This window comes from Parasteatoda tepidariorum, chromosome 11 (genome assembly GCF_982258835.1).
Source record: "Parasteatoda tepidariorum strain Cologne lab strain chromosome 11, Ptep-v5.0, whole genome shotgun sequence".
Lineage (NCBI taxonomy): Eukaryota > Metazoa > Arthropoda > Arachnida > Araneae > Theridiidae > Parasteatoda > Parasteatoda tepidariorum.
In genome coordinates, this window is record NC_141765.1 from 62583414 (window position 1) to 62597244 (window position 13831).

The window sequence follows — 13831 nt, forward strand, 5'->3', positions numbered from 1 at the left end:
ACTGAAGCTTCAAACATTACTCCATATTATCACGTGTCTTATCTCATTCATAAAGACCTTCAGTCTTTCATTTACCGTGATTTTTATTCTTTATAGAATAAAATTAAAACAATTATTCAGAGAAAAACAGTGAATTTGTATTTGTTATAACAGAGCGAGTTTCTTTATTTCATTGTTAAAAGAATGTTAAAATTGATCCTTCTACAGGTTATGTTCGAATTGAGATATGGATTGGATAAAAACGAAACAGTACTACTCAGTTATTATTTTTCTTAATTTTTTTAATATTCATCACACCATTCATTCAACGAAAAATTACACACATTAACACCCCCATTTAATTTTGGGTGCGTTTTTAATGAGCAATAAATAAAATGACTAATTTTAAACAACAATGTTTTATCTAATACTTATTCCTATCTCATAATGAGTTAAAATAACAAATTTTCTTGATGAAGTGATCAATACATATATACATACACATGATAAATTACCACTTTAAGATACGTGGTCATTACAAAATGGGCTTAAAGTAAAAATGTTCCATCAATGAGATATAAATTTATTCATTTCCAAAAACGAAAAAAAACGAGCAACCATGACTAGTAATTATAATTTAAATTTGGAGTTCAGTTTCATTTTCGTTTAAAACAAGATACAGGATTAAAGTAACAAGGATGGTATCGAATTTGACGTTTCCTTAGAGCATTCAGTAATTCGATATCAGCAGCAGACAATGAGGACCTGAATCTTCTTTCTCGGAGGCCATTTTGAAGAAATTTTTGATACCCTCCCTTTTCCTGGAAATTAAAAAAAATAATTTATTATAATTAATGAATTAATTGCTAAATACATACAGACAATTATATAACATTCTTCAAAGTATAGTTTTAAAATTCTTGTAAAAACCCTCGCTAAAGATGTTAAAAAATTTTGTACATTAGGAAGACACAAATTTATATTTCAATAAGAAAAAAAAAACTCTGTGAAATCTCTATTGAAGGTAATGTTGGGTTAAAAATAATCTAAACTAAGTTTTTTTTATGATTAAGCTGATCGTACTACCTCAATTTAGATTGGATGGGTGCTTGGAAATGATTTGTCTTTTTATCTTTTAAATATTAATTAGCTATTACTTAAAGAGCATTATTTAAATTTTTTACAAGAATTCTAAAGATATATATTAAGGACAGAAACATCACGGAACATTTTGTACAATAAGTATTTATAGAGAAAAACAAGACAAAATAAAACATAAAAATGAATATTGTAATTTGAAAAGTAATAGGAACTAAATACTTAAATTATAACGAACAAGAGCAGGATTTTTAGTTTTCAATTGAAGTTTCGAAGGGTAAGATCAAGCAGAGAAGTTTGGTATAAGCTAGTTTTTTAAGAATGAGGTAGGCTTGGATAGATGACATTTACGATTTTGTTAAAATTTTTAAGGTATTGTTAACATTTTCAAAGTATATAAAACTATGAATGCTTGTTTGTTAATTTTTGCAAAAAACAAAAACAAAATGTTTTTCTCTTAATTTTTGGGGGTTGGAACTGAAGATCATCTAATATTTTGAGAAAAACGCATCAATTTACATTGTACAGTACTTTTTCGTGCCAAAGGTGAACCACGGCATTGGAAAGTATTTTGTATTTTATTATTTCTGCATTTACTAGTAGAATATGAATACTTATGGTTGAAGTTTTGAGCGAAAGTCATTCAAAACTTCACAAAATGAGAACTTTTTCTTATATTTTGGCTGGCAAAATCAACTTGTGCCAATGTTAAACAATCGAAGTATATATTTTAGTGAATACGTACAAATGAGAAGTCGTAGAGAAAGCAATTTGTTGTGTTTTGGGATACAGACTGAAAACTGAAATTTTAATTATGCTGAATCGAATGAAACCAAAATCAAGTCGAAGAAATTAATAGTTCAAAAGTTATCAATTGTATGTAGACCTACACGCTTGAGAAATCTGATCTGTTACTATTATGAAATTTTATTTTTGCCACACAATTTTCGTTATTAAATTTTATATTATAGATAATATGTAAAAAATTTAAATTTAGTTTTTATTATTCACAAGACTGATAGTAAATATACACAGATTTTATAGAAAGATATAGTAAAACGGATAGTAGACATAGACATAGATATAGTAAAACGCATTTATCTACCTGATCACAAAAAAAGAGAACCATTAAGCTTCTCCTCTGACGATAACAGGGAAACTAAAAAAATAAAATTTATAACTAAGATTTTAAATAAAAAATACACAAATAATATAATTGATTCAAATAAAAATACAAAAAATGTAGTTAAAATAATGCCGAAGATAGTTCTGGCCTTTTCTTAATCATGGGATGATGTTAGGAGAAAGTTTAATTACGATATAGTTTATAACGTAAGACAGGAATTGATGACGTTTGCATTTTTTCCACTTATGAACTCTTTTTCTATTTTTCTGAGGTTTAAGGTCATTTTGTCATTTTAGAGCATTTTTTCTCACATTTTAAGACATTTAAGACAATGTAAAGTAAATCATGAAAAAGATTTTTTTTCAGTGATTTGATTTTTTTCGTTTAGGAAATAATTTTTTTAATTGTGCCAATTTTTTTCCATGAAATTTATTTGGAATATTTTCGCCTTTAGAATTCTAATTCTCATTATTTCTTGTAACCTTGTTTTTATCATACATGACTTTTTTTCGATTTAACATGTATTACATGGATCAACATCTTAATTTTGATTAAAATCACTATTTTTTAACTATAATGTGCAAAATTATGAAAAAAATATTTTTTCTTTTTTATTTATGGCGGATTTATTTCGATTTAAAGGACGTTTTCTGATATTTTAAAGGTATTTGTTGCAATATTAAAACTTTTTTTTTCAGAAATATTTAGATCATAAAATCCCAGGCCTGCGAAAGAAAGTTTAATGTACCATGCGCAAAACAAAATGAGAAAATACCTTTATAATTTTTGATTTAATAATCGGATTTTCTCGTAATCATAATGGTTTGAATGCTTAATCGTAAATATGTTGAATAACTAGTATAAACAATATTTAAAGTTACGAAATCAGACTTAAAAACATACTTTCCCTCAATAAACATACATCTATTTCGACGTAGTATTCTTGACCTTCAAACTATAGAGCGTAGAGGGTAGGGGTAGGGGCAAGTCGCAGCCTAGAAAAAATGGTATCGATAGTTTAGACAGGAGAGTAGTCAAATCCTTGGGCCACTTAATGTTAATTTCCATTTTTGCATATTTCGCGATGCCTCCGGAACCAATGAAGCGAATTAATAAATTTTTGCCCCTATTTGTAAAACTGGTTCGATGATAAGACAAATAAGATTCCATACAAGAATAATAAGGTTCAATTCATGTAAAGATTCCATGTAAGGAAAATATTTCAGTAGTTTTTTATTGTTTGTTATTATTATAAATTTATTAATGGTAGAATGATTTTGAATTATAAGGCAAAACATTTTTTTATAGTGATTTAATATGTGTAATTTTAAATAAGAAAACCTAAAATTTGAAAGGAAACTTTCGAGTAGTTCTCGAGAAATAAAAACATATTTTCAAAATCGTGATTACCCCTCCCAACCTTATTTTGAGAATTAAGAATCCAAATCCATTAAAAAAATGTATATTTATTCAGAGAAAGTGCGTTTTTTGTGTTTTTTTCTCCATAACTTAAAATATCGTCTTCAGTAACATATTTAAGGTTATGCCCTTGAATTAACATTGAGCTAGCACGTGACCTTCCAATCATTAAATCAAAAATTATTACAGTGTTCACTTTTCTTTTTGCTCACTGTACCTATCTAAGGCGGCTTTAATTACATTCACTACATTAATTACATTCATGTCTTAGTATAATAATAATATGCAATTTGATGAATTGTAAAAAAGAAAAAAAAATAATGCTTTTATTCCAGTTGATAAACCTATTTCATTCTTAGTTTCGCAAGAAAATTTCATCAAAAATAACTTAGACGAGTCAAAAGTTAAAAAAAATTATTCAATCTTCTATTTTTTTTTTTTAATTTTAATTTTGTTGATGTTACGGCACATTGAGGAAGATTTGTTTCGAAGATTGATTGTTCACATTGAGATCCTTTCATTCAAAGAATTTGAATGAAAGGATACATGACCCCCAAGTTTTTGCATTTCTTTTAGCACATATTTATTAAGAAACTTTTTCACCTATGCAAGTGTAAACAGCATTTTTTCCGAAAAATATATATATTTTTGTAATATTGATAATAATTTATCTTTTTTAGTAAGTTTACATATTAATTTTCCCTCTAATTTGTGTAATATTTTTACGCACTTTTCATTTTTATTTCTTACTTTCCTTACTTTGAAAAAAACCTAAAAATACAGTCATATTTTAAAATTATTTTTATTTCTTTTGAAGGCATGATTTTTGAAGGCATGACTTTTGAAGGCACGATTTTTGAAGGCAACTTTTTGAAGGCATGATTTTTCCACCTAGTCGGAGGCAATTTTTGAGAAAGGGGTTTTGTTTCTGCATTTGTGTTTTGAAAAAAAAAATAAAGTTAAGGTGTTTCTTCAGAAACTTAGGAAATAACTATATAATTGCTAACTATTCTTGTATATGTATACATGTAAATAAATGAAATAAAATTTTACGAACGAGACTAATTCTGAAGACATTCAAAAAGATATCGAATTAGCGGTAAAAGAAGCAGTAAAATAAGGAGAAACCTATGAAAAATTTTATTAAAATTTTATAAAATAGTAATATTTTTGCAGTAATAATTACCGTAAAATCGCTGAATCAATCTAAATAAATATCACTTATGATATTTATTTAAATAAAATGATTCCATGATTTTACGGTAATTATTACTGTAAAAATTACGGTGCATGAGATTTTTTTCGTACCACTTTCCGGTAAAAATGAATTTTATGGTAACAAATAACGGTACCCTGAGTGCCGGTACTTTTTACCGTATTTTATTGATCCGGAATTTTCACAGTTCAAAGTAAACCTTTTGCTTCTGATGTTATTAAAAGTAAAGCAACGAAATATAAAACGTGGAATAATGAGTACAAATATAAAATATTATAAAAAACTTAACTCGTAAATTCAAATATCATATACTTGTTTCAGATATCACTAACGTCATTGAAATTTCTAAATCTTCTTTTATAGTCAATAAATGAAGACATTATACGAGACTGAATAAATAGAAGTATGACAAAAATATTACTATTTCATAAAATATGACATTTAAGTGTAGAGTAGGTGTAGAGGTACTCAATTATAAGAAATATAAATACGATTAAAATTTTAAGGTTTTTTTCTTAAATGAGTTCATAAACTTTTCAAAACGCGATAAAATATTTCATAAAATTCATTCTCAAAATTCATTTATTCTTTTAAAATCTTTGAATAATGCATTGACAAATATTTTATTGTCAATATATTTCAAATTGGTAAAATAACTTCCACGAACTATTGTGAATCGTATTAAATATGATGCTTATTATTTCAACAATATTTTGAGATTCATGAATAAGGATTAGAGAATCGAAACAAAGGAGATTGCATGCGGTTGCACTTTATGTCAAAGTAATTTTTTTTTTAATTAAATGATTTTCTAAGCTATTTTTGTTAGTAATAATATATGACCTGTAAATGCACATCTAAAAATATAAATTGAGGTGAATAATTATTGAAGGTTTAATGTTTTTTTACAACAATGATATATTAAAAAACTAACGTTATAATAGGATTTCTAATTAATTGGGAGGTCTATATTTTATCTATCAGATATTTTTGAAAGAAACAGTGCTTTTTATTTGAATTTTAAATTTGTGTTTTTTTTTTTTGACGTGAATCTCTATACTGTAGAATGAATAGATAAATTAGTGGAATTGAAACAAGTATTGCTTTATGTGTTGTTGGGTTTAGTTGTTTTTATTAGATTTCGGCTACATTCTCAGAAATAAAACTTTCACATTTGATGATTCAACAATCTTAGAGCTGCATTTTATTAATTTTGAGAATAATTTAGTCACGAAATCACGCGATTTGTGACGAAACACGAACTCTCAAATACACGACGGAAATATTTCTTAATTACGGAATTTTTTCGTAGTGTTTTGTGGGAGATAGTTAACTAGAATGTGAAAATAAAGTGAAGACTTGACGATTATAATAAAATGACGATAAATCGAGCGACTTGTGTTGTGAATAAGGAGTTTGCCTCGTACCAGGAAGATCCCGGATTCGGATCCTGGCTCGAGCCTGGGTATAATTTATTTCGCTGTTCTATCAGTCTTTTTTATGTTCATCGGGTGACATAGATCCAACAATGTGGTGCCAATGGAAAAGTGATTATTTGAAAAGTTAGATACCTGAAGCAGGCCGAGCTTTTTTTTTCTTGAATAAAGTAGAATGACGAAAGATTTCTTGAATTCTTACGAAATTCGTTTCCTTGAAGAAGTGACGATTGTTATTTTGTCACTTTGACGAAAGGTTTGCTCGGAGCATATGTCCGGAAAAGGTTTCTCAAAAAATGAAGGAAATTTCATAGGATTTGAGTATCAGATTTTTTTATTGCAAAAATTAAAATTTTTTTTTTTTTTTGTATTCTTGCATCCCTTACTATAGATTTCAGTAAAAAGTAAATTTTAAAGGGTTGTTTTCATGTCTTAAGAGTAGTTCTAGAGTTAAAATACAATGAAACAAAATTGAATTCTAATATCGATCCCAACACGATTTCAATGAAAATTATTGTATGAGGAGGGAGGAGAACATTACGTGACTTGTTATTGAAAAACCGGTAGTAAATACTAAAAGAATGCAAAATACTGCTTTAAAATCAAAACGAATTTTAACGAAATAATAGCAATACATTTATTTAAAAAGATTTTTAAAAAATTCTTCATATTTTTGCTCCTTTTAATTAAACAAAATTTCATTTCAAGTATATATTGTTTTATATGAAATTGAAACATTTATCTATTGAAAAAAAATTTAAATGTTTCATAAAATTGTAAAAGTTTTTTATTTGGCTTTTATTTATTTCAATTACAAACGAGAAAAAAATTCAGGAGGAAAAAAGTTTTTTTCAGGCCTAATGTATTTAAAACTCAATTTATAAAATTTTAGAATTTATTTTTAAGCAATTGAATTTAAATATTATAATTATTTTTTTAAAAAAAATCATGTATTACAAATCACAAGATGAAATAAAACATTTTTCATTTCAAAAAATTTAAGATTTCACATTAAGACAAATACTTTTTTTGTTTTAAGTACTTACAAAAAAAAATTTCTGACAATGAAGGAGGATATGATGCTTATGGAAAAGAATATTTTGAATGCATAATTTTGCATTTGAATGCATTATTTAGCACATAGTAATTTTGCATACCTATAAAATTTTTTAAATTATTATTTAGAGTAGCTTTTGTCCAACAGAACAAAAAAAAATATAAGTGCTCTATTTCAACCTAGGGGAGTAGTTATCACTTTATTGCAAATTGTAAAAAAAACCTTGAAAACTTTAAAAATTAGCAACCATAAAACTATTACAGATATTGAAAAATCATGAGTTAAAATCAATTATTATCTGGGGTAACTTAGGTCCAAAAGACCAAAAAAAAATGTAAGCTCTCTAACTAAAACAAGGAGAGTGATTATCACTTTAATGCACATTGTAAAAAGCTTAAAAACATTAAGTAATCATAACTATAAAAGCATTGAAAATATTAAAAGCATGAATTAAAAATAATTATTATGCTAAAAATAATAATTATGTAACTGAAAATATTCTATTATCTAAGAATAATATTTAATCTAAAAATAATAAAAAAATTTTTATTACTAAATTTTTAAATCAAGGAAAGCTTTTCGATATAATAAAGTACAAAATTATTTAAAGTATGAAACTATTACATTAAAACAAATACTACTTTTCTTAAATATCATTTGAAGCGTATTTGAAAAGCAACACTTGAAAATGAAGTGAGAAACAGCTTTAAGTACATCGAATTTATTTATTCACTGTAATGCTATGCATACTTTATCTCGTAACAACATGATTATTTTTTAATGAAATCAATAAGCTTATTTTGCCAACTAGAAGTTATTTCAATCGAAAGAAACGTCCAAAGTTTACAACGCATTAAGGAATAAAACACTGTAATTTCCATTAAATATATTAGGCTTACTAAATTTACTAACCTTAGTTTACTCAAAACAAAAGTTTTGGAAGGTAGAACAAAAGGATTTTTAATTAAATCTAATGCAGAGGAGAAAAGTAAACTTTAGATCTCTCTTAAAATTAAGAAGGTTACGATGGAATGTCTTGCTCTTTCCTGCATTCAAACTCGTCAAGTAAATGACTCCGCTGTTTTAGCAAATATTTGATCAAACCCTCTTGGCTAGTAATTTTGGCCTCAATCATTTCCTCTTGTTGATTACTCATCTCCCACAACGACAGAACTTGGCAGCAGAAGCTTTCTTATTTTGTATTTGAAGATGAAATTAGGCATATATTTTTTATGTTCAAAAAGAGCAATATGTTCTAGTCTGTTAAGATAAATGTTATCGTGAACTTCTGTTTGTCTTGTTTTTATAAGAAACGTATATTTCTAAATAATCTTAAATTATCTATAGCTTTTTCATATAAATAAATCAATGAAATCTTAAATGATGTTATATATCAACTGTTGCTGTTTTATTTAGTTTCCTTCTAGCTAACAATGGAAAATTAGGTAAAAATCAAAACAAAACACAGAGCACTTTAATAACTTTTGATCTACTGATCACATTTTCGTAGTAAGGTAAAATCTTCATAGTTTAAGGTATTATAATCGATATTTTAAGTTACGAAAGAAGACGCACAAACATTGCTTTCTCTGGATGAAAATATCTTTTTCGCTAACATAATATAAGAAAATATGGTCGTGATAGTGTTATTAATAACATTGCATTTTTGTAATATTGTAATTTTGTTATTGATAATATAAATTACGTTATTATTTTTAATTAAAACATAATTTTGAATTTAAAAAAAGAAAAAGACGCTTCTTATTTAGCGCATGTAATTTTATATAAACGGTTATGTCAAATTTGATTGAGTATAAGGAGCCTCACTACAGCAATTTACACACTTATACGCACACTTCAAATAAATTAATTGTGCAATCAAAGTCACTTAATTCTCACCTGTTTTTCGGCAATCAAATAGGTTTATTGCTGTCAGGTCGACTTTTCTCATTAGTGATTCATTAGATTTCGGTAATAGCATTTTTGTTTTCCTTTGCTTAAATACTTATTTACGACCGTAATGTGTATAATTTAAAGACTTTATTTTTCACAAGAATTATAAAAACATACGTTAAGAGTTGCCACAATGGAACACCTCACACACTGTTTTTCTATCTAATAAAAAGAAAAACTGATTTCGCTGAGAGGAGAAAGATGCAACGCGAAGTGTGGTTTTCTGCGTGTGTGACCGCCAAAGGGTTAAACAATAAATATTGGATGGTGGCTTAAAGTGAGTGTAGTCAAAGATTAGTACTTAACAGTGTATGTTTTTAAAAAAATTACATAAAAGGTGAGAAAATACATGATTTTCTATATCAAAAACATATTTTTGTCTGACTTTTTTTAACAAATGAGCGAAATTTCCGCCAACGTTGCATGAAAAAATTGAGAAAAATTGGTTTTAAAATTGCAAGTTAGAAAATGGGTTCTGTAATCATTTGTGGAAATTTTTTTTATCTTTCTTATTTTGTAATCTGAGTATTTTCGTTTTTCTTTTTGATAAAATGTAGCCTTTTAGGGGTTATTCTAGAAAAAATGTGATAACTTAACAATGAATTGCAATTTTAAGTAATACAAAATTCTTATAACATATCTTATTATTATGGTTATAACATATCAGTCTTACAATATGTCTCATAATAATTAAAGTTTCAGCCAGTTTCCTACAGGGTAATGAAGTTAAGTCTCTTCAATTTCGAAATTAACGGCAGGAATTGAGGGCAATTTGATCAACAATGAGCACTGAACGCCTTTACTTTCTAATCAAACTAGTACCCATTGTCAGCCGGCATCAAGTCTAAACTGGAGATCAAAATTATTTGTGTGTGAAAAATATACTAAAATTTAAAGTAACTTTTTACGACTGTCAGTGCTCACTGTTTGCGCCAAGTTGAAATTAGTGCCAGATTTGAGGAGAAAATTGCACGTTTTCAATAATATATAACTTTATTACGTAGAATTGCATACATTATGTATATGTTTAAACATTTTAATTCCTATCTATAATTTTTTAAATCAATTTACTAAATTTTTGCTTGATTTTCTAGTGACGCGTATCGGTAACGAATTCGAATAAGCGACATTTGTTTTGTGAGAATTGCAATTTTTAAAAAGCATGTAACTTCATTACTCCAAATTAGAAATTTATTTACTCATAATAATTCCGAACTAGGTAAAAATTGCAGTTTTAAACAATATATAACTTTATTAATCCGAATTAAATACATTACACACCTCTTTAATGCTTAAAATATAAATTTAACTATGCATTTACTCACACATTAATACCTAAATTAAGCTTTCAAGGGGAGTGGTTAGCACAGTTGTAAACTTTAAGCTCTGACAACATTTAAGTTTAAATTCATTTCACAGTAAAATATTTTTAAGTTACTTCATAACTACTGACAGGAATTTGCATGAAATATTGAAGAAGTTTTCCGTAAATACCCATAAAAAAAATTTCCCTTTTTCGAGAAAAGAAGGTAAAAGAATTAAATTAACTAAGATGATTACTTAATATCCTTAACGAACAACCGCACAAAATAAGTTGCAAAGGCCAACCTAGAAAAGATATTTGATGCATATTTAAATATAACTCTCTGAACAGTACTGCTATTTCATCAGAAAAAGAAACTTTAAGCTTATAATCTATCATTAATCCCTTAATGGTCGCATAGAAAACTGTCTAAAAGTGCTTTTTTTTTATTCAAAGAAATTATACAAAGCGAAGTGAGTGTATAATATATGTATTCATTTTTAGCTCTTTGGTTAATTTTTATCTTATTATTTGGATGAGTCCTGACATTTAGTTTAAGATAAACCAAGAGATAAACTATCCCTAAAAACATTACAAATCGTCTGGTACCGCCATCTGGCGTAAGATTGAGAAATAAATATGATTACAGAGATAACAAAGAGATTTTTTTCATCTTTTTAGGGCGTTACTTTTGAATACTCCTGCCTAGAAATATCACGAGCGCGAGAAATAGATGGCGAAACTTCACCCCATCACTTTGACGACAGCAAGAAGTGTTTTCTTAAGTTTTTATGTAATACTTTTATAACAAAAGGCCATTTTTTTGCAGACAGAATAACGGATATTCCGAATCACGTAACAATCGTAACACCAATATTTTACCTTAGAAATTTATTGCTGAAGATTATAGATTGCCATAAAATTCTGTGGAAGGAGTTATTATCTTGTTTATTGTAAATCGAAAAGTATTTTGCAAAAGTTGTGCGGATTTAGTGTAAATGATAAAGGTCAATTTTCACAATTTCAGGTGAGCAACATTAGAGGCTACTTTTTTTTTAAGTATGAAAACTTTTGCCCAACTTCTTTAGTTCATGAAATATACTGACAAAAATAGAATTCAGAGAATTTTAAATTCTACAAAGAGGCATTGACATACTACTAATTTTTAAATAAAATAAAAATAAATGTATAAATTGCAAAAAACAGGTTTTAATCTTATAAGAAGGTTCTTAATTTAAGCTACATTAGAGCGTTATTTTTTATTTATTTTTAATTTTAATTAAAAGAGTTTTCAATTGTGTGAGGTTAATTCCTTGGCAACGGAAATTTGTTTCTTTTTAGTTATTTTAAACATTAGCTAATGAAGGATAATAATTAAAAATTAAAAACAATTTTTGCGCGGGCTCTTAACAAAGAGAATAGATTCATATGACATAAGTTGTCATTTATATTAATAATTAGAAAAATTAGCTATTTATAAAAAAATAATGAATTAATAAGCATACTTTAAACTATCAAATTTAATACAGTTTAAAAAAGCAAATCTAAAACAATTCACAAATTAGACTTTTAATTTCAAATTAATACTCTTTACAGCCTCTGAGGTTATTGTCTTTACGATTGTAAACTGAATAAATACCCCTAATTAATTTTCTAATCTGTTAAAATCTCTTAAATTCCAAAAAAAATTCGCGAAACACTATTTTTTCAATTATAACTATTTATGCAGGGTATAAAATCAAATTTTTTGAAAAGGTAATTACTGAAATTTAAAACCACTTTTTACTTAAGTAAATATAAAAACGATGACACAGATTTATTTTTTATTCAAAGAATAGGAGCTTGAAGGATTAGAAAAGACGATAAAATAACCTCATTACTTGTCAAATTACAGATAATTAGTTTTCCTTCGCCGTTATTAATTGTAAGCAAATTACATTGAAAATACGTAAGACTATAAAAATGCATAAGCATCTTGACTTCTAATTATTAAAACCATTTTGGTCATTTTAACATCAGCTTAAATAGACGAAATCATTAAATGAGCTATTAGCTTGCTGATTTGAACTTTTAATGATTAATTTAAAGTTAATACATCCAAACAAGCTTTGAACTATCATTTCGAATTTAAATCCAGGAAGTAAATTTTTTAGTTTTATAGATAAAAGATTTAAGGGCATTTGTGTATATTTTGTATTTCTTTAAATTAACTTAGAAGGAGAGGGCGGGACAAATATTTTTTTGAGAGTTTTGGAAAATTTTACTGAACTCTTTTAAACTGCAATTTTATTAAGATATATGACGAATATTTTCTAAATATTATTTTATTTTAATAAGCATACATTTAAAACAAGAAAACTTAAAACTGATCAAAACCACTTTCTTTTCGTTTTTAAAAAACCCATAATTTATCTAATGGATAACATTTGGTAAATCATCCGAATTTTCAAATATTTTGTATCATAGAAAGTGTTATAATTATCCGAATAAATTGTAATTTGATGCAATATCAGGTGAGTATGATGAGCCAGACTGTACCTCACATTTCAGTAGCATTAATTTTTTTATGTGCTTCATCTCCTTAAGATAAGAGCCAGAAAGATAAAAACAACTGGATCTGAGTTATATTAGCCTACTCAAAAGCTATACGGAAAAGCTATATTAGCCCAATTAAAATTATATCTATCTTTTACTTTAAACACTAAAGAAAACTCTGTAAAGTTAAACGTTTGTATACCTCTGCAAACAAATTAACGTACTTCTACTACATTTTCATGAGAGCTTAAAATTAGGTGATATAATTTATTTTAAGTAATGTCTTGAAAGGAATTATTGACTTAAGTAATTGAACTACTTTAACTAGTTTTAATTTTGAAAGAATTATTGTGTTAACTAATTTTAGTAAAATGCGGCAGTGATCGGAAGTCGTGCGCTACAAGTACTGAAACTACTGTAGTCGCTACTTTTTTTCATAGTTTGTAGTGTAGTGTGCCACTTTTTTAAAAAAGTAGTGCAGTGAGTAGTGTGATACAGAAAAAAAAAGAAAAAAAAAGCGTTAGTTTGCAGCGATTTCTGGCTAATTTTTCCATTAGTTTAGTACATGAACATGGTTCTAACACAACTAAATTTTTGAATTTGATGGACATAAATCTTAGCGGGTCTGTCAAAGGATGCAATTTTAAAAGCCCCTTTGGTTGTAAGCTAACAATGATTGATTGAGTATTTAAAATTACGTTTAAATAAT

General features: G+C 26.8%; 1 protein-coding gene across 3 annotated transcripts in view; it reads right to left on the bottom strand.

Moving 5' to 3' along the window:
* Positions 1–260: 260 nt before the first annotated feature.
* The window catches only part of LOC107440330 (uncharacterized), a 33991-nt gene continuing 20420 nt past the window's right edge, over positions 261–13831 (bottom strand). For 2 of the 3 annotated variants that reach the window (XM_016053231.5, XM_087154835.1), the window contains exons 2-3: positions 2183–2236; positions 261–800 (exon numbers count right to left, since the gene is read on the bottom strand). In XM_016053231.5, the coding sequence (XP_015908717.1) occupies positions 636–800; positions 2183–2236 (219 nt within the window). In that variant the 3' untranslated portion in view covers positions 261–635. The remainder of the gene's footprint in view (positions 801–2182; positions 2237–13831) is intronic. The other variant, XM_087154834.1, reaches the window with a different exon arrangement.